Genomic DNA, 27210 nt, shown 5'->3' on the forward strand with positions numbered 1-27210 from the left:
CAAAGGACAAAAAAAATATATATATATAGAGATAGAGCATACATGATGCTCAAGGAGAAAACCCATCTCTCTGTTCATTGCAATTGGAGCATCACTTGGCCATTTTTGTCAAGTCAAGAAATAACCTTGGAAGGTTTTGGAATATACATGAACTTGATGAGTTTGGTGATTTGCTTTTGATGAAGTGTATAACATAATTTATGACAGAATATGCACAGATTGTGACTTAATCTCCATCCATCACCGTATTGTGCCCAGTAAACATAAGGTTCCACACTGTTGGTGTGCAGTTTGCATCAGGTTTGAATATCATAGTTATTTAAAACAAACCTATTATATCAATGGCGCTGTTAAAATAGCTTTCAGTTCCCTTTATTTTTGTGTATTATTGATGGGTACAATAGTACAGGATACAGTTTGGCTTTACTTTAGATGTGCACCTCTCAAAAGACTGTTAGCTCTTCTTGGTCATTTTCACTTCCTGAACCTCAATAGGTAAATGGGGAAAAAATGAGCTGATAACATTTTTTACTTTCTATACTTCATTCACTGCACTTGCAGAAAGTGGTATCATCTAATTTGGCAAAATTCCTTTCCAGTTTTAATAAATGCTGAAGTTAGTGTACTTGGGACTTTGCTAGGCTCATTTATAGGGCACATGGGAGTGGCCATTTTATCTGCTTTAGATAGTGTATGGATTCCATAATTATTACCATATGTAAAGAAATTCCAGTTATTATATGATTATTCTTTTCTCCGTTAACTTGCATTGTCAGAATCGTTCAATAATTTACGATACTGAACTTGGGCGCAACTTCATATTGCACTCATAAAGGAAATACTTTCTATTGTAAACAAACAATGGATGCAGACGCTAGCACTTTTGATTTGTTAACAAATCATGTACATTCGCTTAGGAGGCGCTTTACGTTTTGGTTGATTAAATTTGTTTCTGAATGAAGTAAAGCAGATGTTTCGTGGACTGCCACATACCAGCTGCTTTGGCACATTCTACGTTAACGTTTTTGATACAATGTTTCGGATTTAGGCTAGCTATACAGTAGATGCCAGAATGGGTCCTTACAAATAACATGCAAGTGAAAAGGCATAAACTGTCTTCTTTAACTGATAATAAGAAGGCAAGAAAATGTACTTACAGTTTTACATCCTGAGTTTCCTCAAAATGTACCTTTTTAGTTCTGTAAATCCGAATAGGTTCTCAATCTTGAGTATACATTTCGAAATTGTACTGGAATTTCTAATATAAGTACAATTACATCCTCCTTACTGCACTCAAAATGAAATAAGGATTAAATTCCATAGCGTCTTTTTGATACATGTAATTGCAATTGAAAGACTTCATATTTTTCCCACATTATGATTTCAAACATTCAGTGACAGAAACAGAAACACATTTGCAGATGTCAACATGCTTTTCCCTCGCTACTTCAATCTGATGTATTTCATGTGGAATTGTCACATATAAATCCAGTCCATAATCACGAAATTTCGTAGAATCGACAAAAATACCAAAATCTATTTATTTATTCCAGATGAAATGGAAAAGTTGTCACACTGCACATTCATTCACAATATGACTCTAAATTTCAATTTTAACTAGACATGCCATTTTCTTTCGAAAGTTATGTAAAGTGCACAGCTCAGTTCAAATTTATCTGGGCAGAGTTATGTGTACAGTAATGATGTTGTTGTGTAATGATCAATCTGCCCATGTATTCATTTATTTTGTTTCTTGTAGTGTATTTTGTTACTATAATTAAGCATTAGGTAGAATAAGAAAATAAGCACATATTAAAAAGGTTAGTGCATTTGTATGGGAAAATATGAACTTGTTTTGTCGGATGGATACACTGCACTCCCAAGATCGTGCAGTATTCCATCCGATAAACTCGTTCATATTTTCCCATACAAATGCAGTAACCTATAAGTACTGTACATGAATGTAGCATAGAACTATGCCAACATTCTCACAACTGTCCATGTTGCCAATGCAAAAAACTTCACCTTACAACAGTCCCTTGCTCAGAATTACATTATAACTGTACTGGTATACCTTAAAGACAACATAGGTTTTGTTATTGAACGCTTTAATTTTGGTTGTATAACTGAAACATTGTAAGTTACAATTATCTAAACAGTCCTTTTCAATGGTTCTCATGTATTTCTTCCATTTAATGTTAGCAAAGTCCCACACAAGCCCAGCCCCACTCCCATCCCATCATGATGACAAGTGAGCTATTTTAAAAAATGCTTGATGCATTTTCTCAACATAGTAACCAATATTATCCTTAAAGACAGGAATATGAAACTTGCCACAGCTATTTCTCAGATGTCACTAATAAATTTTACAGGTTGAAGAGGTAAAATGTTTGATAATGTTTCTAGCACTAGTATATGGAAGAAAATGAACCTGCTATGTTATTATTTCCTTAATTTTATCACAAATGAATGAAAAGAAATATTTTGGTATATTTTCCTTTCACTTAATCTAACATTTTAAAATTCAAGTTGACTTTACTTCTGTTTGATAAGATTTTTAATATACCTATAATTAAGATCAGTTCACATACAATACTGCCAGATTGTATTTTGTATAAGCAAGAGCAAAATTGACATAATTCACTTATTTTATACATAACATCAATGTTAATACACCATTTTATTGGAAAATCATGCATGATGATATGAAAAAGAGAAAATTAGGCAATTGCACAAACGTTCATGTTTGTTTCTTCATGTTTCAAAGACCAGACAGGTATTATTATTGTTTGATTTAATTCTTATTGTTTAAGTCACAAGCATCTAAGCAGTCTTTTTGAATGATTCTTGTGCATTTCTTCCCAAAGCATTGTTCATTAGTAACAAAGTCCCACATATGGCCCGCTTCCATCCCCCTCCCATGATGAAAAGTAAGCTATTTAAAAAACATTACATTGTATTATCTCAACATTGCAAATAGTGTTATGCTGTGAGAGAGGAATATGAGACTTGCCACAGTTATTCATCGGATGTTACCAATAAGTTGTATTATGAACAAGGATGGAACAGTCCAGGTTTACAATGGTCATGGGTCAAAACGTAAAACATATATATATATATATAGCTTCTCATCCTTTGAGTTTAAAGATGACCATGACATTACTAAATGGTTTGATTTCTGTGAGGCGGTTAGTGGCTGATCAGGCTAATTTGTGATCTGAATGTCTGTAGCACTCTTCACTCTTGACAGGATGAGCATCTTGGCAATGCAGACAACTGTCTGTAGCACTCTTGACAGGATGAGCATCTTGGCAATGCAGACAACTGTCTGTAGCACTCTTGACAGGATGAGCATCTTGGCAATGCAGACAACTGTCTGTAGCACGCTTGACAGGCTGAGCATCTTGGCAATGCAGACAACTTCACTTTATACTTTTCCCTCTCTCAGAGCACGTAATAACCGTAAAGCTGTACAAAAGTAGTTCTCAGTGTTGGCACTCTGTAGTTCTGTATTTTGCATAGGGTCAGAGTTTTAAAGAAAAATAATTTTCCTGGATTTCCTCAGTGGTTAAACAAGCAGTTTAAGAAAGACATTATATATCTTAGAACTTATTAAAAGAACTTTTAATTTTCTTTATTTTGATGCATGATTAATGGATGTAATATGGGTTATAGAGTATACAGCTTGGCCTTACTTCAGATGTGCACCTTTCAAAAAACTGCTAGCTCCACTTAGTTATTTTCACTTCATTCATTGCACCTTCAGAAGCTGGTATTGCCTAGTCAAACAAAATGCATTTTCTTTTAATAGCTGCTAAAAATAGTATACTTTAGACAAATTCAGGCTGATTTTTCAAGCGCATGGGAGAAGTCATTTTGGTTATCTCTATTGTTAGGTTGTGTACAATTTCCACAAATACAATATCTAAAGAAATTTCAACTACAAAACTTGAGAGTAAGATGGAGGTAGATTCTCACCAAAGTGTTGCAAATTCAAACAGCTTCACTTTAAACTTGTAAATTTCCAAGAAGTTCAAAATATCTGTAGAGTGACCCCTATACAGACCACAGAGATATTATTATTGTATGATGCAGTTTTGGTTGTACAGCTGAAACATTTACGTCACATGCATCAAGATGGTACTTTTGAAAATTCTTGTGTTTTTTTCTTCTCCACATATCACTAATCATTAGTAGCATAGTCCCACACAAGCCCTGCCCCACCCATCCCCATGATGAAAAATAAGCCATTTAAAAAATACTCATTGCATTTTCTCAACATAGCAGCTAATGTTATGCTGAGAGACAGGAACATGAAATTTAACACAATTATTCCTGAGATGTCACAATAAATTTTACAGTTTGAGAAGGGGTGAAACAGATGAAATTCATGGAGGTTAAAGGGCAAAGGCTACAATGTTTGCTTATTCTTCTAACACTAGAATATCATTTATTGATTTCATTACAGATGAATGAAAAGAAACATTTTCGCAAGATATTTCTTTCACTTAATGAAACATTTCATATTTAGGTTGACTTCATCCCTGTTCTGTATATTTAATTTGCATTGTTCCTTTTGTTCATTTGTTATATGCTATTGATAATTGTATTTTGGTCTTGGCCTTTTTCCAAAATCAAGTTAATTTTCTACCTGACCTGAATCATTGATTTTGGATTTTAAACATGTTTATCTCAATCTAAGTCCAGAATATTGGAAATTCTCCATGAAATGCCAGGTCTACCTATTGTTTAACACATTTTGTATTATAATTTTAGTAACAGACCTTCTAATTGTAACTAAGATTTTATCTTGTAAACATTTGGAACCTTCCAGAATGAATTCTCCAGTTAGTTTTTGCTTAGAAAATGTTAATTGTGACCAAAGTTAATTTGAGGACTATATAATCTTTTTTTCCCCATAAATGTATTCCTTTCTGCAGTAAGATCATAGCAGAATCAGTTGTATTATTGTTGTGTCCAGTATTTCATTTGGGCTGGAGTTTATTTTTTTGAATTGTTTTAATTCAAGATATTCCTAACTGGAAATAAATTGTGCTCAGAAATAACATTCTTGGAAATAGTGACTTGGATTTATTGTGAAATTTCAAATAAGGATATATTCTTGGATTGTGTTATTGTGATTCAACAAATGACTGTTGGCACATCACTAAGACACAGGCCACTACAGGCACATCAATTCTTCCAGTGTTGGATTTATGTTAGAATACCACTTAAGTTTGTTCAGACATTTAATCATTAAGAACTGTGTTTGAATTCTCAGATGATTTGGGGTTTATTTCACAATACAGTAAGTTCTTTTTATATTTTTCACTTTGTATTCAAGGAAAATAAGTTATCTATGGAATTTTACAAAATTTGTTTGTTTTCACTTTTTTCTGTTAATTGTTTTAATACCATAGAGTCATAACAGAAAAATGGGGACTTGTCCTTGGAATACAAATTTTTCTAAAATATTTCAGAAAACTTTGTTAAATTGACCTTGTTTTGGAATTTTTTAACTCCCAGCTATTATTTTCATATTTTAGAAATCTATTGTGAAACCAGCAAACTTTTATAATGTGATCTAAAGTGGAGAACCTTGACAAAAAAATTTATTGCTCAAGCCTGCAGGAAAATATGATATTTCTAAGGCAAAAGCTGTTTTATTAAAGCAAGAAATAATATAATAATATTTTGGTCCAATATATTGTGGAAAAGAATGTTTTGCATAAAAGTTCTTTGGATTTGATTAATGAGCCTCCATCTGGCTCTAACTTAAAGTTATGAAATTGAAATTAAAATACAAGGATGAAATAGAGTTTAGGAAGCTTAAAGTTCGGAAAGAAGAAAGACAAATGCAATTAGATAAAGAGGAAAGAGAGAAGAAAATGCAGTTGCAGAAAGAAGAAAGAGGCAAATACAGTTGCAATTGCAGAAAAAGAGAGAAAGAGTAGATAGGTTTGTGCAAATGCAATGTGAAAAAGAAGAGTGAGAAATACAGAGAGAAAGAGAAATGGAAGGGAATTTAAATTTAAATTATAAAAACTTAGAGCTGGAAAATGGAAAGCACACCCACACTTTACACAAATTGATGTTGCTGAGAATGTTAGGTTACTACCCCTTTTTGAGGAAAAAGAAGTAGATAAATATTTACCTCATTTTGAGACTTTGAAATGTCAATGAGAGTATTGTTACTACAAAGTGTACTTTCTGGCAAAGCTCGTGACCTCTACACTTCCCCGTCAGTGCAAGAAAGTGCTGATTATGATCTGTTTAAGGAATGTATCTTGAAGAGTCGATTGGGTACTTGAGGCTTATCAACAAAAGTTTAAAGACACAGACAAACGCATGTTGAATTTTCAAGAGAAAACAGCAATTATCGGATAAGTGGTGATTAGAAAGTGCAAAGTGGTGCTTAACCAAGAAAGTTGGTAAAGTTTACAAAATCTTGGACAGTTCGAATTAGTGGAAGAGTTAAAGAACTGTTTCCATAGTGATGTTAAGACCTACCTTGATGAGCACAAGGTTGAAACTTTAGAAAATGCTGCCATGTACAGCTGATGAGTATTCCTTAGCTCATAAAGTTTCTTTTGTCAGGTTTCTTCTGGTAAAAAAAACAAACAAACTATTTCAAACTAATATAAGCACTTCCAAATCTCAATCTGGCACATTTGGGATCAAGTTTCTGATAAAATTGATCTTTGTATCTTCCTACATGCACCTATTGCAAGAAGAAAAGGCATGTTATTTCTAATTGCTACAAATTGAAACATAAGCAACGGAATCAAGACATACCTATTCCAAATACTCTTTGTTCTAAGAGTTATAAGTCATGGTCATGTATTGAAAGCAATACATTTATTGGGTCAAACAAACCCCAGTCTGATTTTATTATGGAGAATTATGATAACGGATATACATTATGTTGAAAGGTTCAATATCACTCATGGGTGATTCTGCCAATCCTATCCCTATTAAACTTTGTAGGGACACAGGAGTTTCTCAGTCTTTTATTATCAGGTACTTTGCCTTTTTATGAGAAGTTTTAATGAGAGTGTTCTTATTCAGGGAGTATAGTGCGGCTTTGTTAATGTTCGTCTCCATTGTGTAAATTTGTCATCAGACTTAGTCTCAGCCAGAACAGTGTTGTCTTTGCCCATCGAGAGTATTCATTTATAGGCAGTGACCTAGCTGAGGATAAGGTTGTGGTTAATTCACTTGTAACTGACAAGCCTTGCTTGTATCGGAAAGTTGATCCTATTGAAAAAGAATTCCCTGATTTATACCCAGCTTGTGCAGTTACTAGAGCTCCGACAAAGAAAGCTTGATGTTGTTGTTGTTGTAGGGGTTAACGCCATTTGTCAGCACACGATAGGCTATGCATGGCGGCCAGTATTAATGGTGGAGGAAGAACCCGGGAAATCCCCGGAAAGAACCACCGACCCTCGAGAAGCTACTGGCAAGCTTTCTCACATACCCACATTGGCCGAATCTGAGACTCGAACCTACGTACAGAGGTGAGATGGCAGTGATCCGTAACGGAGAGTGCTTTAGACCACTCGGCCACTCGTTGCCCCTACAAAGAAAGCTCTTGAGAATTATGTTGATCAGGAAATTATTCCTTTCACTTGATACATGTTCAAGTTTTTGATAAGGTTTCTTTTGCTCCATGTTTGAATCAATCAGAAGGTATTGATCGCGGGTGATCCTCTTTTACCTACTCGTTCTCTTTATTCTAATCAGGGTGACAAAGGACAATCACTTGTCGAGCAGAAAAATGATCCTGAAATCTGTTGGTTTGAGAGTGCTTTTAGCGAAACTGAAGCCACAGAAATACATTTTTCTCATTTTGTTAAAAATGGGGTCTTTGTGAGAAAATGTAAACCGTCTGAGGTACCTGCTGGTGACGAGTTGTCAGTGAGCTATTAAACTGTAGTTCCAAAGTCGGTTAGTCATGAAATTCAGAGTTAGGCCAATAAAACTCCCTTTGGCGGGTCATTCAGGGTTCAGTACGACTTATCACAAAATCTAGAATCGTTTATATTGGCCAAAAATTAAAAGTGTTGTTTGTAAATACTGTAGATCTTGTCGTACTTGTCAAATGCTAGGAAAATTGAACAAGAAGATACCCAAGGATTATCTGCAACCTATTACTGTATCTGATGGACCATTTAGCACAATAATGGTAGATTGTCTTGGTCCCTTACCTAAGACCAAGTCAGGCAACCAGTACTTGTTGACCATAATGTGTGTGTCTACAAGATTCCCAAAGGCAATTCCTTTGAGGAATATTATCACTAAAACAATAGTAAAAGCTTTGATAAAGTTTTAACTTAATTTGGTCTGCTCAAATCTGTATAGCCTGATTAAGGGTTAAATTTTATGTCTTGAAATTTCCATCGAGTTTTGTTTGAATTAGGCGTCCAGCACTTCTAGTCTTCTGCCTATGACCTGAAAGATAAGGGTCTTTAGAAAGATTTCATCAAATTTTGAAAAGTATGATTCTGTCATATTGTTTGGTAATGGAAATGATTGGGACAAAGGTGTTCATTTACTGTTGTTTGTTGTTCGGAATCAGTTCAAGAATCTTTAGGATTTAGTCCATTTGAACTAACTTTTGGGCATACTGTCCATGCACCTATGAAGTTGTTACAAGAGAAACTTCTTTCAAATGAAAGAAATTAATCTTCACGACTGTTCTAATTTTAAACATAAGTTCTCAAGGACCTGTAATCTGCAGTCTACTCAGTCAAAAATGAAATCAAGATGTATCTAAAATACCAAAGAAATGAGTTTTCAGCCTTGTGATATAATTCTGGCTCTCTTGACATTATCTCAAAATCCTCTTGAGGCTAAATACTGTGGTCCTTACACAGTTGAAACGAAAGTAAGTTAGTTGAATTATATTGTCAGTGCTCCAGGGAGGCGAAGAAATTTTTTGGTTGCCATATAAATCTATTAAAGGAGTATGTTGATAGAGATAGCCATATTCATCGTGCAGTTAGTTGAGTTGTGCCTGTCCCACACTGTGAGGATTTAAGTAATGGAATGCAGACAATCATACTGTAGTGACTTTGGTGTAATCAGTCTTCAGAATTCCGAAATTACAAAGAATCTAGACCAGAAATTTTCACATCTGTGGCAAGAAGAAAAGAATGACCTAAAACAGTATTACTTGAAAATGAGCATGTTTCCAGATGTTCCTGTACGAACAAATACAATCTACCGTGACTCTGAAATTGTAGATTCCACACATATGAAACAGTATCCGTACAGGATGAATCCTCTCAAAAAGGAATGTTTGAAAAAAGACATTTAAGTATTTGCTGGAGAATATTTCATAGAAACGAGTAATGGTGGTTGGAGTTCACCATGCATTCTTGTACCGAAACCAGATAATACTTTCCGCATGTACACCGACTATAGAAAGGTGAATAGTGTGACCAACACATTCATTTCCATTTCCAAAATAATGCGACTGTATTGACAACATTGGAAATGCAAAATATGTCAACAACTTTTACCTTCTGAAAGGATTTTGGCAAATTCCACTGACGGAAAGGGCAAAGAAAATGTCGGCATTCGTAACTCCAGATGGACTTTATCAATATAAAGTGATGTCGTTTGGGATGAAAGGTTTGCCTTGTACGTTTCAACGTTTAATGAACATGATTACATCTGGTCTAGATAACTGCGATGCTTACATCGAATATGCCATCATCTGCAACGACTCCGGGAAAGATCACCTAGCGACATTTCGGAAATTCTTTGACAGACTCACTGATGCAAATTTGACTACTAATTTATCCAAAGGTGACTTATGCCGTGCTTGTGTTACATTTCTAGGACGTCTTGTAGGAGATGGACAGGTTAAACCTATATATGTTATGGTCAAAGCTATCCCTGACTTCCCTATGCATATCAGTAAAGGGCAACTGATGCGTTTTTGGGTATGGCCGATATTATCGGAAATTTTGTTCCAATTTTCCCATAATTGCTGAACCTCTGACATATCTGTTGAGCAAGAAAACCAAGTGATATTGTTTTGAAAAATGTTAGTAGGCTTGTGATAAGTTAAATGTCATACTTAATTGTGCACCAGTTCCTTCAGCTCCAAATTTCAGTCAGTCATCGAAAATGTCTGTTGATGCAAGTGATCTTGTGGCTGGCGCAGTATTGACTGAAGACGACAAAAGGGTGTAGATCATTCAGTGTGCTGTTTTTATAGCAATTAAACAAGCACAAAAATTATTCCACTATCGAGAAGGAATGTTTGGCTTTTATTCTGGCCTTGCAACATTTTGAAGTGTATATTAGTTCATCTTCTCCGATTATTGTATTTAGTGATTACAAACCAATTAATTTCATTGTCAAGATTTAGAAGGAAAAAAAAAGATTATTAACGTAGAGTTTGATGTTGCAGGAATACGATATTCGCATCAGGTACATCAAGGGAAAAGAAACTCTAATAGCAGATGCACCTTCACATCTATATAAATATTATATTTTTTCATGTATACTTTGTGTCATTCATAAGATTTCATCTTATGCAAATTTTTATCAGATGTACATTTGATTAATAGTTGAAAGAAAGCTTTCTCGCATAAATTCTTTTTTATGAGGGGAGGTGTTATGTATATTTAATTTACATTGTTTTGTTTTTTAAATTCATTATATACTATGAATAATTATATTTTGAACTTTACCTTGTCCAAAAATGTTCATTTTCTACCTGACCTGATTCATTGATTTTAGTTTTCTAAACATGTTTTTCTCAATCTGAGTCCAGAATATTGGAAATTTCCCATTAAAGGCCGGGTCTGCTTGTTGTTTAACACATTTTATATTATAATTTTAGTAACAGACCTTCTAATTATAACTACCGCTTTGGTGGCCTAGTTAGAGCGTCCGCCGGAAATGCGAGACGTCGTGGGTTCGATCCTCGACCGAGTCGTACCAAACAACAATGCCCATGTTCTAAGACGTCTAACTGTGCAATATCAAAATAAGCTTACTTAGCTGATTTTCAGTAACATCAATATTAATGTCCCGTTTTGTTTAGATGATCATACATGATGATATGAAAATAAGAAAAATAATTACACACATTTTCATATTCGTTTTAAGGTGACACTATCTTTACAGTTTCGTATTTTGCATGTGTGACATTTTTGAAGGAAAAGAATTTCGCAGGTTTTCTTCTCTGATTGAACTGGCTGTTTAACAAAGACCTTGTATATCTTACGTATTATTAAAAGAACTTTTAATTATCTTATTTTGGTGTAAAATTGATATGTGTAATATGGATTAAGGGTTTACAGCTTGTCCTTACTTCAGATGTACATCTTTCAAAAATCTGCTAGCTCCGCTTGATCATTTTCACTTCCTGGACTTTAGAGGTAAGTTTCAAAAAGAAGAGACCATAACTTTTTGATTTTTTATATAATTGATAATTCATTAATTGCACTGTCAGAAACATGCTAAATATAGTGTACTTTAGACTAATGAAGGCTGATATTTTTTGAGCACATGGGAGCAGTTATTTATTGGTTAGCTGTGTGCTTAGATCGTGTACAGATGCCACAAATACGATATCCAAAGAAATTTCATTCACAGTACATGGAAGTTGAAACTGAGATATGCCAACATTCTGTGCACGTGACAAATGCAAATAACTTTACCTTACACCTGTCTCTGTCTCAGAAGCTGATAATATCCGTAGAGCACCCCCAATGGTGGCCAATTAAATTAGAGGTTCATTCTCGGCATGACGGAAAAAGCAGAAGCTATCGATCTAGCTAAACACAGCAATATAATGTAATGTACAGTAATGAAGATGAAAATACATTAATGTAAAAGAAATTAACAAATGAAGTAAATTAAAAATATGTTTTTGGTACATTTTAATGTTGATATTGTTTTTCCATTGAAATTAATATGAAAATTGATGGTGGTGGTATACAGAAACGGAATTCCAACTTGAATATATAATAATGTATACTATACTATGATAACGGATATTACAAAACGTGTGGTCATGGAACTTGGCATAATTATATTAATTTTTATGTATGTCTTCATTTTGGTGACATTTTGATAGTTGCTTTTGTTTTGATTTAAAATATTTAGTTACAGTAATAGAGAGGAAATGCAGTAATGGTCCCAGAATTCACATTAGTTGCACAGATAATCAAATAATCTGTGCTGGCAATGTCATATGACCAAACTTAATTATCGATTAATGACAGATGCAACGTTTAAATTTCATTAAATAATCTAACAGATGAATGAACAAAAGTGTTTGTTACAACATTTCCCAAATGTTTAAACACTGATTTTTGATGTACATAATAGGACTCGAGATGAACAGAATGAGTCGGCTTGAATATATATCTGCGCATGGTCGAGATGGTGTAACGATCGGTCCTTACAGGCAAGGTGATGGGTGCCGTTTACCCCGGACCCGGGCTATAAACTTTATGGGTATCGCGTTACTTTAAAACGGAATATGTTTTTCTATAAGCATTTAATTTCTTTTCTATGATGGTCGATAAGTTAATAAATGCTGTCAGCGGCACATTTATCGTTGTAATTCAGGAACCTCGACTTTAATTTCTTCAAACATTTCAGGAGACGGGTCTATTTTTTTAAATGAACTTTAATTTGAGAAATTTGGAATATTACTGAGACTTACCGCAATTTGGTTTTGACCAATATATCTACTGTAGTAATTATAGTTATATGTGAACATATACGTAGCATTTATATTTTAATATGCTACTGTTGCGGACTACATATAAAATTGTTTCGGTTAATGAATATATTTACTGTTTTAAAAGAAAGGAAAAAAATCTCGATTATATTATTTTTTGCGTGACATTAAATATTCCATTTTTAAGGCACATGTATTTAGTTTAATTTTCTTCTGATAACAAAATATTCTTTCTGAATAAATTGTGGTGGAAAACCTATGTTTGAAGTTAATTTCTAATATATTATATTGTTACAAGCCAAGGGTCCTTACTTGACCGAGCGGTTGTCAAACCATGGCGCGATTCTCGCTAAAAATCATAAGATTACCCCGACTTTCCAGACTTCCATACAACTTCAGTTGTAAATTAGAAAGTCCGACGTATCCATTCTATACCTAAATTTTCCTCTAATTAATGCAAGACCACAGATAAAACAACCTGCTAATATCAATCAACCGCACATCTGCATGGTTTATCTTCATCAAGTTTCCGTACCGCCAGCCGTTCACGCCTTAGAAAATATATGAGTATCCCCTAACACTCGGAACTATTTTAACTCCGCCACCTTAGGACAGTCAGTATATGCTTTCGAGGCACACACATTTCGCCAATATAACTGCACCACATTTGCCGCCATGGCGACGTAAACGGTCTCTTCTTATTTATTCCTTTGTGTAATTTACCGGTTTCCTACCGTAAATACTGCCACTGCAGTCACACAACCAATATACACCACTAGATTTTTATATGGACTTTCATACGACAGGGACATCCATTCGGTTTTGGCCTGAATTAACTATTAGTAAACCATGGTATCATGGAAACTCACTAACACTTCACTCCGTGACGTTTGCTCCTAGTAATTGGCTAATTGTTTCGGGCTAAGGATATTTCCGTTGCGTCGAATTCCAATAATCACACAAGTAATCACACAAATCTAAGAATTCCTTACAACGGGGCGCTGTAACCAAATGCTCATCCTCCATATTTATTACAATATGAATTATAAGGTCGGTATCAAGACAGAAAGAAAAATTGTCCACAGCATTTTCTGAGACGAAGGAATCTCACAGGCGGATATATCTGTAATATTAGGTGGGAAAAGTAAAACATGCAGCTGATGTCGTTTCAGAGAAAGCATCCGGTTTCCAGTCATACTTGAAAAATCGAATGCTACCGATTCTGAAAGTTCATGTTAATTTTTCTGCGAGGGTACAAAATGTGGATGCCCACTGGACAAATAATAATGCAGAGTCTGCCAATGATATCTTGAAGGTTGGAACTAACTGAAAGCAAAGAGATATATCTGATAGATGTGCTTTGTCTCTTAGTTTAAGACCATATAGTTGTAACACACACACACACACACACACACACACACACACACACACACAATTTTCATTAAAACATGTTCTGAACACTAATAACCAAACCTTTTGTCGTATTTAACTCTATAGATTAAAATTATAACAGTCATGTCCTTTACTTAATTCCTTTTAGATGACGGTATTTAATCACATTACAGAAAATAATTTAAAATCATACTTAGAACATACATACATACGTGCGTACATTACTTCATTTTCATCTCCAATACTGTGCACTCGAGTACATTATGGTCTCACTGGACGGTTTATCTGGTGAATTTTCATCCGACAATGACTAATTACAGAAAAATGAGAATAATTTTACACTGAAGATACAAATAAAAACAAACTAATCGGAGGCGTAGCTATGATATTTTGCGCCCGGGGACGAACTATAAAATTGGCGCCCCAGCCCCCTCCCCGTTTAATCACATTTTTGAATATTACCCTTGTTTACTTATTATAATGTAACGTTGTAAGCCTCATTTTGGCGCCCCTGTACCTTGGCGCCCGGGGACATATGTACCCCCCTGCCCCCCCCCCCCCCCCCAGCTACGCCTCTGGAACTAATGATTTTTGTAGAAAGCATACATGTGAGATTTTGACTGCAGTAATCAGGTTAATTACTGATGCAACTGGTGGTTTTTATACTGAACCAACACTGCCACCAACCCCTAAATTTTACATTCATTTTTGAAAAGAAATAGCTATTTTGAATATTTTTCTGTGACAAGGCAGCTAAAAGAATCAGTATGTGCCTTATGCATCAATAAAGTTCACTAGTACTATAACAAATTAGCATACTTTTCATCACCCCTCAACCATCTAGATTTTTAGATATTTACCTCTGTAGCAGCCACACATAAATACGTAAGCCAAGTCGGCAGCTCATTTGCAGCCCAAGTTATGCATTTGATCTCCAATGCTCGTCTAACTGTGACAGGAAGTCACCAGCAAGCCAACCTATTTCCAAGCCTAACTCAAAGTAAATCTAAACCACATTATAGATTTAGCTTATGTGTGAATTTATAAACGCTAGGCTTGTGATAATTAGGTTCATGCCTTCTATCTTAAAAAGTGTGTGTGTGTGTGTGTGTGTGTGTGTGTGTCAAAATACGAAACTATCCAGTGAGACCTATCTGTCTATTACCGTAATTGACTGTTTAGCGATAACCGAGGATATTCCGATTGTCTGCGTCCTATCACGCTCAAGATAACGACTATGGGGATTTCCCAAATATAAATCGTACAAGAAATTCTTTGAAAGAATTGGAGATAAAACGATTACCAAGTTGCGAAGCATGTACATTTAAATTTCAAAGTTAATAATTCAATCATAATAAATGTATGATTCACAGATATGACTTTTTCAGTTGAACAATATTTAAGTTAGACTATTAATGATATTCGTATGCAGGAAAATATTTCTGTAAACTTCCGTTTGCTTTCTCCGGAAACATGTAGCGCAGACTGACTGAATTTATCGACATTTTCTCAGTTTGAATCTGGTTTGTTTAAGATTCATGTTTCACACGACATATTTGACTTGAACCGTTTTGTTTAAATGACGAGCAGTCTCTGAAAAGACGGATATTTTTTTAAACATCACAGTTAAGATAATGTGTAGACACTCCCTACAGGTTCCTGTTGACTCGGTGCGCAGTTTTACCATATAGATATGACAAAGAACCGTTCAAAATTTCAGCGCATAAGAGGCTATATTTAGTTTTATCATGATGTACTGGGTAAACTAATTTCACTTACAAGAACATTAGAAGCCATACTGACGTGGAAAAGGGTTTATTTAAGTGTTATTATTACAGTTCGAATTTTCTGGTCCTGTCTTTCATAATTTTATGTAACTTTAGGTGGACAAATTAGAATAAGTATAATTTAAGATATGATTCATCTATTCCTGCCTGATATTTGATGATATAAATACCCCAAGAACACCCACCACAGAACTGATTGAGAGAACGTGTATCATTTTTGAAATACTGCTGTACCTGTATGGTAAATATATTCAGTAATAGTTGTATCATGGTTTCTAGAAAAACCGAAATACACTGAAAAACTAAAATACACACCGAAATACACATTTACATGTTCTCACTGTAATGTTCTACACCTGTTCTCTTTTTAGTAGTATGCACTGTTTTGATAAACTATAGCAATTTACATTTTCAGCTTCATTGCTGCGATGGCATACGTCCTTGGAATGAAATATTTGCCTGAATTAAAATGGTAGGTTGTCTCCTGTATTATGGATACAGAGACAACCAGCACTGAATACGAAACCAAATCACCCCCTCCGCCTAAGCCACCACCATCTCAAAGTTCAAGCGGAGAGGACAGTATTTTGGACAAAGATGAAACCATTAAACGACTTCAAGAAGAAATACGCATTCTGAGAGGAAAAATTCGTGGCTATGCAACTCTTAGTACGTGAGAATACTAGTATAAGATATTTTTCTAGCTTTTAAAGTTTTTAATAAATTATATAATAGTTAAATTCAGTTTTGCCTTTACTGGAAAATAAGTTAACAGTATAGGAACATCTCCGCAAGGATGATAATTGATTTTCTTGATAATGTAATAGATCTTACAGGTATTTCGGTTGGTTTGTTGTGTGGGTTTAATGCCGTTTTTCAGCACATGAATCATCTAGAAAGTTTGTTTTAGACTGTTACAAGATTTTAGAAATAGAGATAAGAACAGTGTTAGGTTATAGAATTGGAATTTTCTGTGTATGAATTAACATGTTTAGTTTGCTTTTTATTTCAGGCCAGATATGTCATGAATATAGAGAAAAATCAAAAAGATTGGAAGCAGAATTGAACCAATTAAAGGCATCTTTAGATTTTCAAAATTTCAAAATACTGGAAGAAGAATTGGCCCAGGTCAAAGAACTTTTGGACGACAGAATTAAAGAATTAAAAGTCTGCAAAAAAGTAATTATATTTTAACATCTATATATGTATGAACATTTATGTATTATCATAGGTTACATCTGTATATTTAATAAGTTGTACTGATTATAAACAAAATTCAGAACTCTACAGGTCATTAGTTTAAACTAAACATTTTGTATTTAGCACTACTAGTCATGGACCAGAAGAGCTTGTGAGATGGTCTGTTGTTTGTCATCCATCTGTCCATTGTTCATCTGTGTGTCAGCGCAAGTTATCACTAAGCTATTCAGAGGGTTGCCATGAAACGCTACACACACAAATTCATTTTATTTTGTATACAGGTGAAAATGGTTATTGATTATCACCATAAAATCTTATTTTTGTTACTTCTTCAAAATTAGATGGTCATATCAAATTAGAGTTTTTGCTGAAATACTTCTTATGATGTCTGGTTGGTCCTAAATAAAAATGGGATTGTTATGACATCGAATATAACCACCATGGTAGTCATCTTGAAATCATGTTCTTGCTACTCTTGAATGGATGGTCAGATCAGTGTTTATTTTCATGATAGTACATTTTTGAGGACATCTGATTTGTCTAGAACTGAAATTGTGCTGATTTTACATTCAGTATGGCCACCACAATGGCCATCTTGAAAGTCTTATCACTAATCCTCCTGAATGGAGAGTTGTATTAGTATGGAGTTTTCTCCAGTTTCCTTTTAAGACATCAGGTTTTCTCTAAATGAAAATGGTGCTAATTTCAGAATAAATATGAAAATGGTGCTGATTTTACAATGAATATAGCTGTGACAGTGGCCATGTGGAAAATATTTTTTTGAAGAATATGGCTTCAGTACACTGTGGTTACAAAAAAAAAAAGTCTTTTCTTGGATTCCAGGAAATTCTTTTCAGCCAGTAGAACTTTAGTCCCTTTGAGGACTCTCGTTTTATTTCTAAAAAAATAACCAGTCAACTAATGAAAAGGTATGTTGTAAAACAAAACTTTTCTTTTCTAAATAGTTTTTTCTATGTTGCATCTCAATATCCAGATCTCTTTGTTAGGATAACTTTCAGATGCAAATAGTTAACCACTGAATTCACCTTTAACCTTGTCATTTGATTAGTTGTCAGATAGTCTCTGTTACATCTAGCAGCAAATCGTCTAGGAAGCTTACTACGTGTCTGCTATGTTTTGGTAGATTGCTAATGTTTCTGCTAATTTAAGCTGGATTGTTTACTACCTATCTGTGCTGAATTTAGATACATAAGAACTGCTTCTCCCATGCAGGTGTCATTCATTGTTCTACATTCATTTTTATCAGCATCCTTTGTAATAGTTGAGATGGAGTTGACTTTAAATATACATTCAGAGATTGAGTGTGCTCTGTTATCTTCATTCGTAATATCTTTTTTGACTATTTTTTTGTCTTTTATTAGTAGCATTAGTGTAATTTTTATCACAAAAATCCTTTTACTGAATAATGAAAACATAGTTTGTCGACTCATTTTACAAGTCAAAGAACTTTTTCTGTACTCTTTAAAATGGTTGTTTCTACTGATACTGTTGACATGGATCAGTAACAGAAACCTGAAAATGAGAACCATTGGTATTGTAAGGAGTATATAAATTGTGAGTACTAAACCACAGATTACTAGCATAGGCAGAGTAAGAACTGAGTGTTGGACTGTGGTGTACTTTCAGTAGATGGATATGACATTTCTGTAGTCACACATAAGTGGGGAATTAAGGAGATATGACATATATATAGTCATACATAAGTGGGGAATTAGGGAGATATATATATATAGTCATATATAAGTGGGGAATTAGGGAGATACAGCATTTCTATAGTCATACATAAGCAGGGAATTAGGGAGATATGACATATATAGTCATACATAAGTGGCAATTAGGGAGATATGACATTTCTATAGTCATTCATAAGTGGGGAAGTAGGGAAATATGACATTTCTATAGTCATACATAATTGGGGAATTATGGAGATATGACATTTCTGTAATCATACATAAGTGGGGAATTAGGGAGATAGTACATTTCTATAGTCATACATAAGTGAGGAATTAGGGATATATGACTTACATAGTCATCCATAAGTGGAGAATTAGGGAGATATGACATTTCTATAGTCATTCATAAGTGGGGAAGTAGGGAAATATGACATTTCTATAGTCATACATAATTGGGGAATTATGGAGATATGACATTTCTGTAATCATACATAAGTGGGGAATTAGGGAGATAGTACATTTCTATAGTCATACATAAGTGAGGAATTAGGGATATATGACTTACATAGTCATCCATAAGTGGAGAATTAGGGAGATATGACATATATATAGTCATATGTAAATGGAGAATTAGGAAAATATAACATTTCTATAGCCATACATAAGTGGGTAATTAGGGAGATATATATATATATATATATATATATATATATATATATATATATATATATATAGTCATACATAAGTGAGGAATTAGGGAGATACAACATTTATATAGTCATACATAAATGGAGAATTAGGGAGATATGACATTTCTATAGTCATACTTAAGTGGAGAATTAGGGAGATATGACATTTCTATAGTCATACATAAGTGGGGAATTAGGGAGATATATATACATAGTCATACATAAGTGGGGAATTAGGGAGATACAACATTTATATAGTCATACATAAGTGGAGAATTAGGGAGATATATATATATAGTCATACATAAGTAGAGTATTAGGGAAATATGACATATACATAGTCATACGTAAGTGGAGTATTAGGGAGATATGTAATTTCTAGTTGGCTCTTATATCAACATGATAAAGGTTGCTTGTTTCATTAACCATTTTAACTACTTCACAGTCCTCTGATATGCTTTTGAAAGAAACAGACAAAACTGCCCCTTACGTGACACAAGCTGACCACGGAAGAAACGAACTTGATTCAAGAAAAATTGGAGGAGATCAAATGAAAAATGAATATCATGGAAAAGAAAAAGATGATACAGGAAAAAATAATAGCTCCAATAAAGCTGAAGCTGTTTCCCCAGGAGAAGAATTAGACCTGAAGTCACTTAATTCAGATAAAAGCACCAACAGCAATGAAATGAAACCTCATAATGCAACTTCTGTAAAGCACAGCAAGGGAGATATGACCACAATGGATCCATTCAACTTTTATAATCGTGAAGTTACACCCATGCAAGAGTCTATTACACATGGAGATAACCAACCAGAACCATTCCAGATGGTCCCCAGACAATGGCGTGAATCTGGCAGTGACTCTGATGATTTGATCCTCTTTTCTGGAATGGGAGCATCCTCCAAATCCTTCACTACGCTGAGCAGATCCCAAAGGTCGAGCAAAGAGGTGAGATCATAAATTCATGATATGATAATGCATTTGATTTTGTTTTGGCATTTCAGAATTACACTCAGTAGCTGGCTTTTTAAAGAGTTTTCAGTAGAATTTTGAAATGGAAGTCCAGGACAACGTCTAGCCAAAAACTGAAGAGTCCAGTATATAGAAAACTTGATAAATTATTATACTTAGGGTCCAGAAGCAGGAACTGGAGCAGGGACTCTCACTACAGAGGGCTTGGTATTTGAAGTCTCTAAAACTTGTATATGTTTACATATAATCATCTCGATTGCCTTATGTATACATTTGTGAAATAATATAATAAGAAAATTGAGACAGTTGATTACTTAGGAAAGTAACTATCAACATAAAACTGTGGGTATGTAGCTTATTGATCTCTAGGAGTTCTCCTGGATCACTTATAATTCCCTCACTGACACAGGTATTCACTGTCATAAACATGTACGTCTTTTGTCAAGGATCGAATTTTGATATTCTGTAGATTTAACAGACTGGTCTTAAATTACAATCAGACTTTAAAGTCTGAAAGATCCGTCACTTCAACAGTCAAGAGTGAATGTTCCACCGAAGTATAGATTGACTCTTGGTATATATAACTTTCAGAAGCAGTATTTTGAAAAACTACCCTTTTTAGATTCAAAGAGTTACAGATTGTAGCAAGCTAAATAAAATCTTGGGTGTTAAAAATCGCAATTTCTGTGATGCATGTCTTGATTTGGAAGAGAATGCTTGCATGTGAATGGCTTGAATTGGAGAACTGACAGCAGCAGAGGCCATACTAATTATTAACAGCTGTCTTTCATAGTGAACAGAACAAGCAATCTAACTGGATCAATTGCTTTCAGCTGCATTGAATCAGATGGTGGAATGATAGATAACATTTTGGTAAGTTCTGTATGCCAAAGGTAGATGTAAAAAAAAGTGGATTGATGACCTAGTTACAGTATCTGATGTTCGGCATCACTCAAAATTACCTGAATGGTCCAGCAGAATATCTTCTATTTGTCTGCAGTCTCAAAAACGTTACCAAAAACTTGAAGAAAATCTTTGTCCACAATAAAGGTTTAGTTTAGGTGTATATTATTTTTATTTTAAATTTTTAGTCAAATTGCAAATTATTTTCAGCTTGCAGATTGATAGGATATCCATCTGTCTGTCATCAACACTGCAGTTAGGGTTTGCCTTTATTCTCAGACACTATTGCACATGACTGCAAAGTCTAATGTTTCATGAGGAGTGCTTCATCCATAATTGAAAACTTCAGTGTGTCATGGAGAATGCTACAGCCATGATTGAATACTTAAATGTTTTATGAAGATTACTACAGCCATGATTGAAAAATTAATTGTTTAAAAAAGAATGCTGCAGCCATGATTTAAAACTTAAATGTTTCATGAAGAGTACTACATTTGTTAGTGAAAACTTAAATGTTTCATGAAGAGTACTACAGTCATCAATGAGAACTTAAATGTCTCATGAAGAGCACTACAACTGTCATTGAAAACTTAAATGTTTCATGAAGAGGACTGCAGCTATGATTGAAAACTTTATTGTTTCATGAAGAATGCTACAGCCTTGATTGAAAACATAAATGTTGCATGAAGAGTGTTACAGCCTTCAATGAAAACCTAACTGCATCTTGAAGAGTACTACAGCCATGATTGAAAACTTAAATGTTTCATGAAGAGGACTGTAGCCATGATTGAAAACTTTATTGTTTCATGAAGAGTACTTTAGCTATGATTTAAAACTTAACTGTTACATGAAGAATACTACAACCATGATTGAAAACTTACATTTTCATGAAGAGTACTGCAATCATGATTGAAAACTTAAATGTTTCATGAAGAGTACAGCCATGATTGAAAGCTATAGTATAGTGAAGATGAGTTTATACTGGTCATATTTTTCAGTTTGTTTTTCAGAACCACAATTGAAATTTGGAAATGGATTGTATTAACCTTTCATTGTAGTATTTTCCAATATAATCACTGGTATAAAAAGATTTTCTATGGATTCTGGCACAGAAATGGTGGCCAGTTCAGAAAGTAACTTTTGCTTGGTTTTGTACCAGTCGGTGGCAAGACCAAGAACATACCACAGTATTTGCAACACACCCTTTCTTATTTGCTTGTCTGCTATAACACTGATGTGATTCATCATCATTATTCATATTGTAGACCATCAAAATATGTTTTAGTTCTAACAAGATTAGCTTTCCAAAGTATTACTTTGCAAATATTTGCATAGCTGATTTTATTCAGTATGCAATGTCTATTTTAAAAATGATGGCATTTGAACATAATTATTACTGAAAAATGACTATTAGATTATGTAGCATCTGCTTTAGGTCACTGTGACCAGTATTTTGTTCTTTGCAATCTGCCAATATTACCATTTTGTGTGTGTGTATGTGTATATATATCCCTCAATAACTCATGCACAATGGGGTCCACAAACATAGACTGCACTATAAGCGAGAGCGGAAGTTACCAAGGCACCTCCAAAATTTGGAAAAGAATCACTATGACAGCAAGAAAACCACGGCCGGGGGGGGGGGGGGGGGTAGCAGCATTAGGGAACTGGTCTGTTTGTTGACTGAATCCTCATTTTACAATCACGTCGATACTTATTTTTAATAACGCGTTTTTTCTAATGAAGTTGTTTGTTATTCTGTTTAAATGACATTTATTTTCAAAATCCAGCATATGAAAGATCGTTCCAACTGGTTTCACCAACCATCACGTGTATGCAAAAAAATCTGTTACGTGTATTATGTCACTGCTTTTTGTTTTCTTCATGAGTCTGGTTCCCATAGTGGTGTTTAATATTATCCTGCCAAATCAGGAGTCCACAGAACTAGACTAACTTAATATACCACCAAACAAGATTCCTTTATTTCATGAGACAATCCTCTATGTCAAAACTCAATTTTTGTATTGTTCAATTACTACAATATTGGTCTTGTGATTTCATTGGAAGTAATAATGAAACTTCTTATCATCCTTGAGGATAACTCTAATTCCAGTTCAAGATTTCTCTGAAACTTGCTTGCCACAATGGCCCGTTTCTGTGAAATTAGGCTCTTTATTTTATGAAGTATTCATTTCGCTTGGCTGCTTTGTTATCTTTGATCACAGTTATGAAAGTGTTGGTTAATTTAAGGTAGTTTATTTTTACATACACAATAACATTTATAAGTGTTTGATTGATCATATCAAGTGAGTTCATCTTATGTATGACCTGGGCCGCTAGATTTGAAGTTTGTAGGATTTTTCTGCCTTTTAACTTTTCATTTATTCCACATCTTTTATTTGATTCAAAAGACTTAATTAACATGATAATACAAAGGAGGTCAGCTTTTAATTCCGTGCAACATACAATAAATACTTCCTGAAGTCAGTTATCAAAGCACGGTAGGTACTTGATTAGGTTCTCAGAGAAATGCTTGCGGACATAGCTGTTATGGTATATTGATGTATTTTATGTTTAATTACAAGAGGACACATTGTATTTATGACGATTACACTTAAAAGGAACTAAAATATAGAAATTAGAACACAAATTTCAAGAAATAAGTTTTTAAAATTCAATTTATATTTATTTATTAAACTATTGCCTCTACTCGGCGTAAGTGACAATTTAATTGATCAAAATTTCCTTACATATTAATTGAAGTGTACTAGGAATGTTGTTTGGAAAGAAAATGTAAAAACTGTATGACTGATTTTTAAATTTGATATTTTGTAGTGTTGGTTAAAATTTCCAGGTCCTATCTACTGCTTTTGACGATAAAACGAGTGATACATCAGAGTTTCCATTACCAATTTTGATCACAATTTTCTTCAAGTTCAACAAATAGGGATCGATTTTTAGGGTATTTTCTAGTTAAAAAATGGGATCCACACCTGACCCCACATTATAAGTGGGTTTGCGAGTTATCAGGGCAGGAATTATTGAGGGAGTGCTGTGTGTGTGTGTGTATGTATGTATATATATATATATATATATATATATATATATATATATATATATATATGCTGGATAATTTATTTATCACCTTAGTAAATTAGTAAATGTGCAGTGAAACTCTTGTGTACACTTCTCTGTAAAGGCTACCTGCTTATGAAGGACATTGTTTGACCCTTTATCTTAATTTAACTTAAATATTGAATCTCTGTATAAAGGACACCTCATTAAGTGCAACATTAATTGATCTCTTATAATTTCACATATTTTTCCTGTAGATAAAGGGCACATGTCCACAAAAGACAATAATGTTATCCCATCAGTGTTTTTTATAGACAGGTTTCATTGTATGTGGAGCTTTGATTATGATTTAATGCCACAAATCAGGAATTACTTTCATTCATAATCATTGTTGGTATGACCTTTATACACAGGTTTGGTACTTACAGACCTTTAACTAAAATAATCATTTGTAACAGTTAACCACACAGAATATATGATGTATGAATTTAAAAATAAATGTGTATACTTGTATGTCAAATGATATAATTAATGTTTGATTTAAGAAAGGAGCATTAGTGTTTGTATATTGATAAAGTGAAGCATGCATGAGTGCATGTTTGTATGTCTGTGCATGTGTGTGTGTCTGCAGCTTTGGTTCCAATTTGTTTTAATGAGGTAATAATACCATTATCTTTCTGTCTGTTTAGGTTGCATTTATAACATAACATCTTTACACTTTGTTACATCCGTCTATATCAGTAGTAATAGATATTCCAGGGTCATGTTGCTTGATGGGTCAGGGGGTAAAGGATTAGGGGAAAGGAAGAATTTTTTAAAGTTTGTTTTCCATGTAAAATGAAACTTATGAACAATCTGCATCTTGTTTCTTTCATTCCATGACTTTTTGTGTTGTTTTTTATCCAGGCACTCAATTTACCATTTGATGAACTGAAGGCCACAGATTTCCAAAATCTGGATTCCAATAAAGCACATTCTCTCTGCATGAAAGTATCGGAATCCATAACAAGCTTACGGCGTGTAATTCATACCATGGATGAGAAAATAGAGCAAGGAGAAAAATGCAGAGTGAGTTCAGCACCTCCCTTTATGCCATTGTATCCTACAGCCTTAGACATTAGTGTTGTATTTAACCATTGATAACATGCTGCCAGCTGTAAACAGCACAGAACCAGGTCTAGCATATCAGGGTCTATTGTGTTTACAGCAGACAACCAATTCTAGCATATAAAAGAGTATTCTGTTTGCATCCATTCATGATAAAATAGAATCAACAGCATAGTTCGAAATGTTTTGTGTTAGAGAGCTATTCGCCCCACTCCCCGCCCAAGATGTTTCCAATTTTAACTCCAGAAAAAGGGCTCTAGTGATGTTTTTCCCTGTGGGAAGAAACCCAGAAAAAGGGCTCTATTGATGATTTTCCCTGTGGGAAGAAACCCAGAAAAATGGCTCATGTGATGTTTTTGGGAAGAAACCCAGAAAAAGGGCTCTAGTGATGTTTGGGAAGAAACACATCTTTGGTAGAATTTGCTTCATTTATAGCAGGGTTTTTTCACACAGAAGAAAACATTCCAGGATTGGTTTCCGGTGGAATTCGTTTGAATAATATTCCTCCAAATGTTTTATAATGTGAAATTCATCACTTTCCCACAAGGCATAATTCATGCATCAATAAAATTATATATATATATATATATATATATATATATATATATATATATATATATACACACACACAGCCCTTCATTATAACATAGTTCCTGTTATAAGGTGGCATGATCATGGATCTTATTTAATTATTTAGTAATATAATTATTTTTTATTATATACTTTATTATATGGTGGTTTCGTTTAAAGTCTGGATAATCTATGACTTCCATAGGTAGGATTATAATGAAGGGGAACTGAAACATTATAAAGCAGTGTACTCTTTGGCTCCCATATAAGCATTATATTGAGGGAGTGATGTATCATTATGATGCAGTATGCTCTGGCAGCTGGACAGCATTATAATGAGGGAGTGCTGCATCATAATGCAGTATACTCTGGCTGCCAGACAGCATTATAATGTATCATTATAAGGCAGTTTACTCTGACCACCAGACAAAATTATAATGAGGAAGTACCGTATCATAAGGTAGTATGCTCTGGCTGCCAGACATACTTAATAGAGGGAGTACTGTATCATTATAAGGTAGTGTGCTCTGGCTGGCAGACAGCATTATAATGAGGGAGTACTGTATCATATTATAAGGTAGTATACTTTGGCTGCCAGACATCATTATAAATGAGGGAGTACTGTATACTCTGACTCCCATAGACCACATCATAATGAGGGAGTGCTGTGATAACTTAAAAATACTTCCTGAATACCAGATTTACTTTCATGCTGCTAAATTGATGAAATACGTTGGGCATTTATAACGAAAATGCTTATTTAAGATAAATATATTGATAGTCTTGATATAAATATATACACAGGGCTCGCAACAGAGTTTCAGGATGAGGAATCCATGATGCTTCACTGATGGAACTCAGGAGTCCTTAGCCTATTTCTAAGTCCCTGGCATGAACTCAAAGTCCTATGTAGTCTACCATTATTCTACTAAATCGTTCATCAAATGCAGGAATTGGTTGTAAATGAGCTTTAGGTATCTTTTGGTTAGGTTTTCTACCATTTGACAAGTGTGACACGATCTACAGTATTTAGGAACATCACTATTAATTTTAGGCACATAAAAATGAGGTAAGATCTTGTAATAGGTTTTATTGACTCCTAAAT

At 34.1% G+C, this 27210-nt stretch overlaps 1 protein-coding gene across 9 annotated transcripts in view; it reads left to right on the plus strand.

The window, feature by feature from the left end:
• LOC149802539 (uncharacterized) overlaps window positions 1-27210 on the plus strand; it is a 104846-nt gene that overhangs the window by 29603 nt on the left and 48033 nt on the right. For 2 of the 9 annotated variants that reach the window (XM_089951782.1, XM_089951789.1), the window contains exons 2-5: window positions 16307-16560; window positions 16904-17070; window positions 19920-20426; window positions 25335-25496. In XM_089951782.1, coding sequence (XP_089807908.1) covers window positions 16383-16560; window positions 16904-17070; window positions 19920-20426; window positions 25335-25496 — 1014 coding nt within the window. In that variant the 5' untranslated portion in view covers window positions 16307-16382. Of the gene's footprint in view, window positions 1-15286; window positions 15423-15486; window positions 15628-15764; window positions 15930-15995; window positions 16133-16306; window positions 16561-16903; window positions 17071-19919; window positions 20427-25334; window positions 25497-27210 lie in introns of those variants that run through there. The other 7 variants (XM_089951783.1, XM_089951785.1, XM_089951781.1 and 4 more) reach the window with 7 other exon arrangements.

Source organism: Sinohyriopsis cumingii, chromosome 3 (genome assembly GCF_028554795.1).
Source record: "Sinohyriopsis cumingii isolate HCF-2022 chromosome 3, ASM2855479v2, whole genome shotgun sequence".
Lineage (NCBI taxonomy): Eukaryota > Metazoa > Mollusca > Bivalvia > Unionida > Unionidae > Sinohyriopsis > Sinohyriopsis cumingii.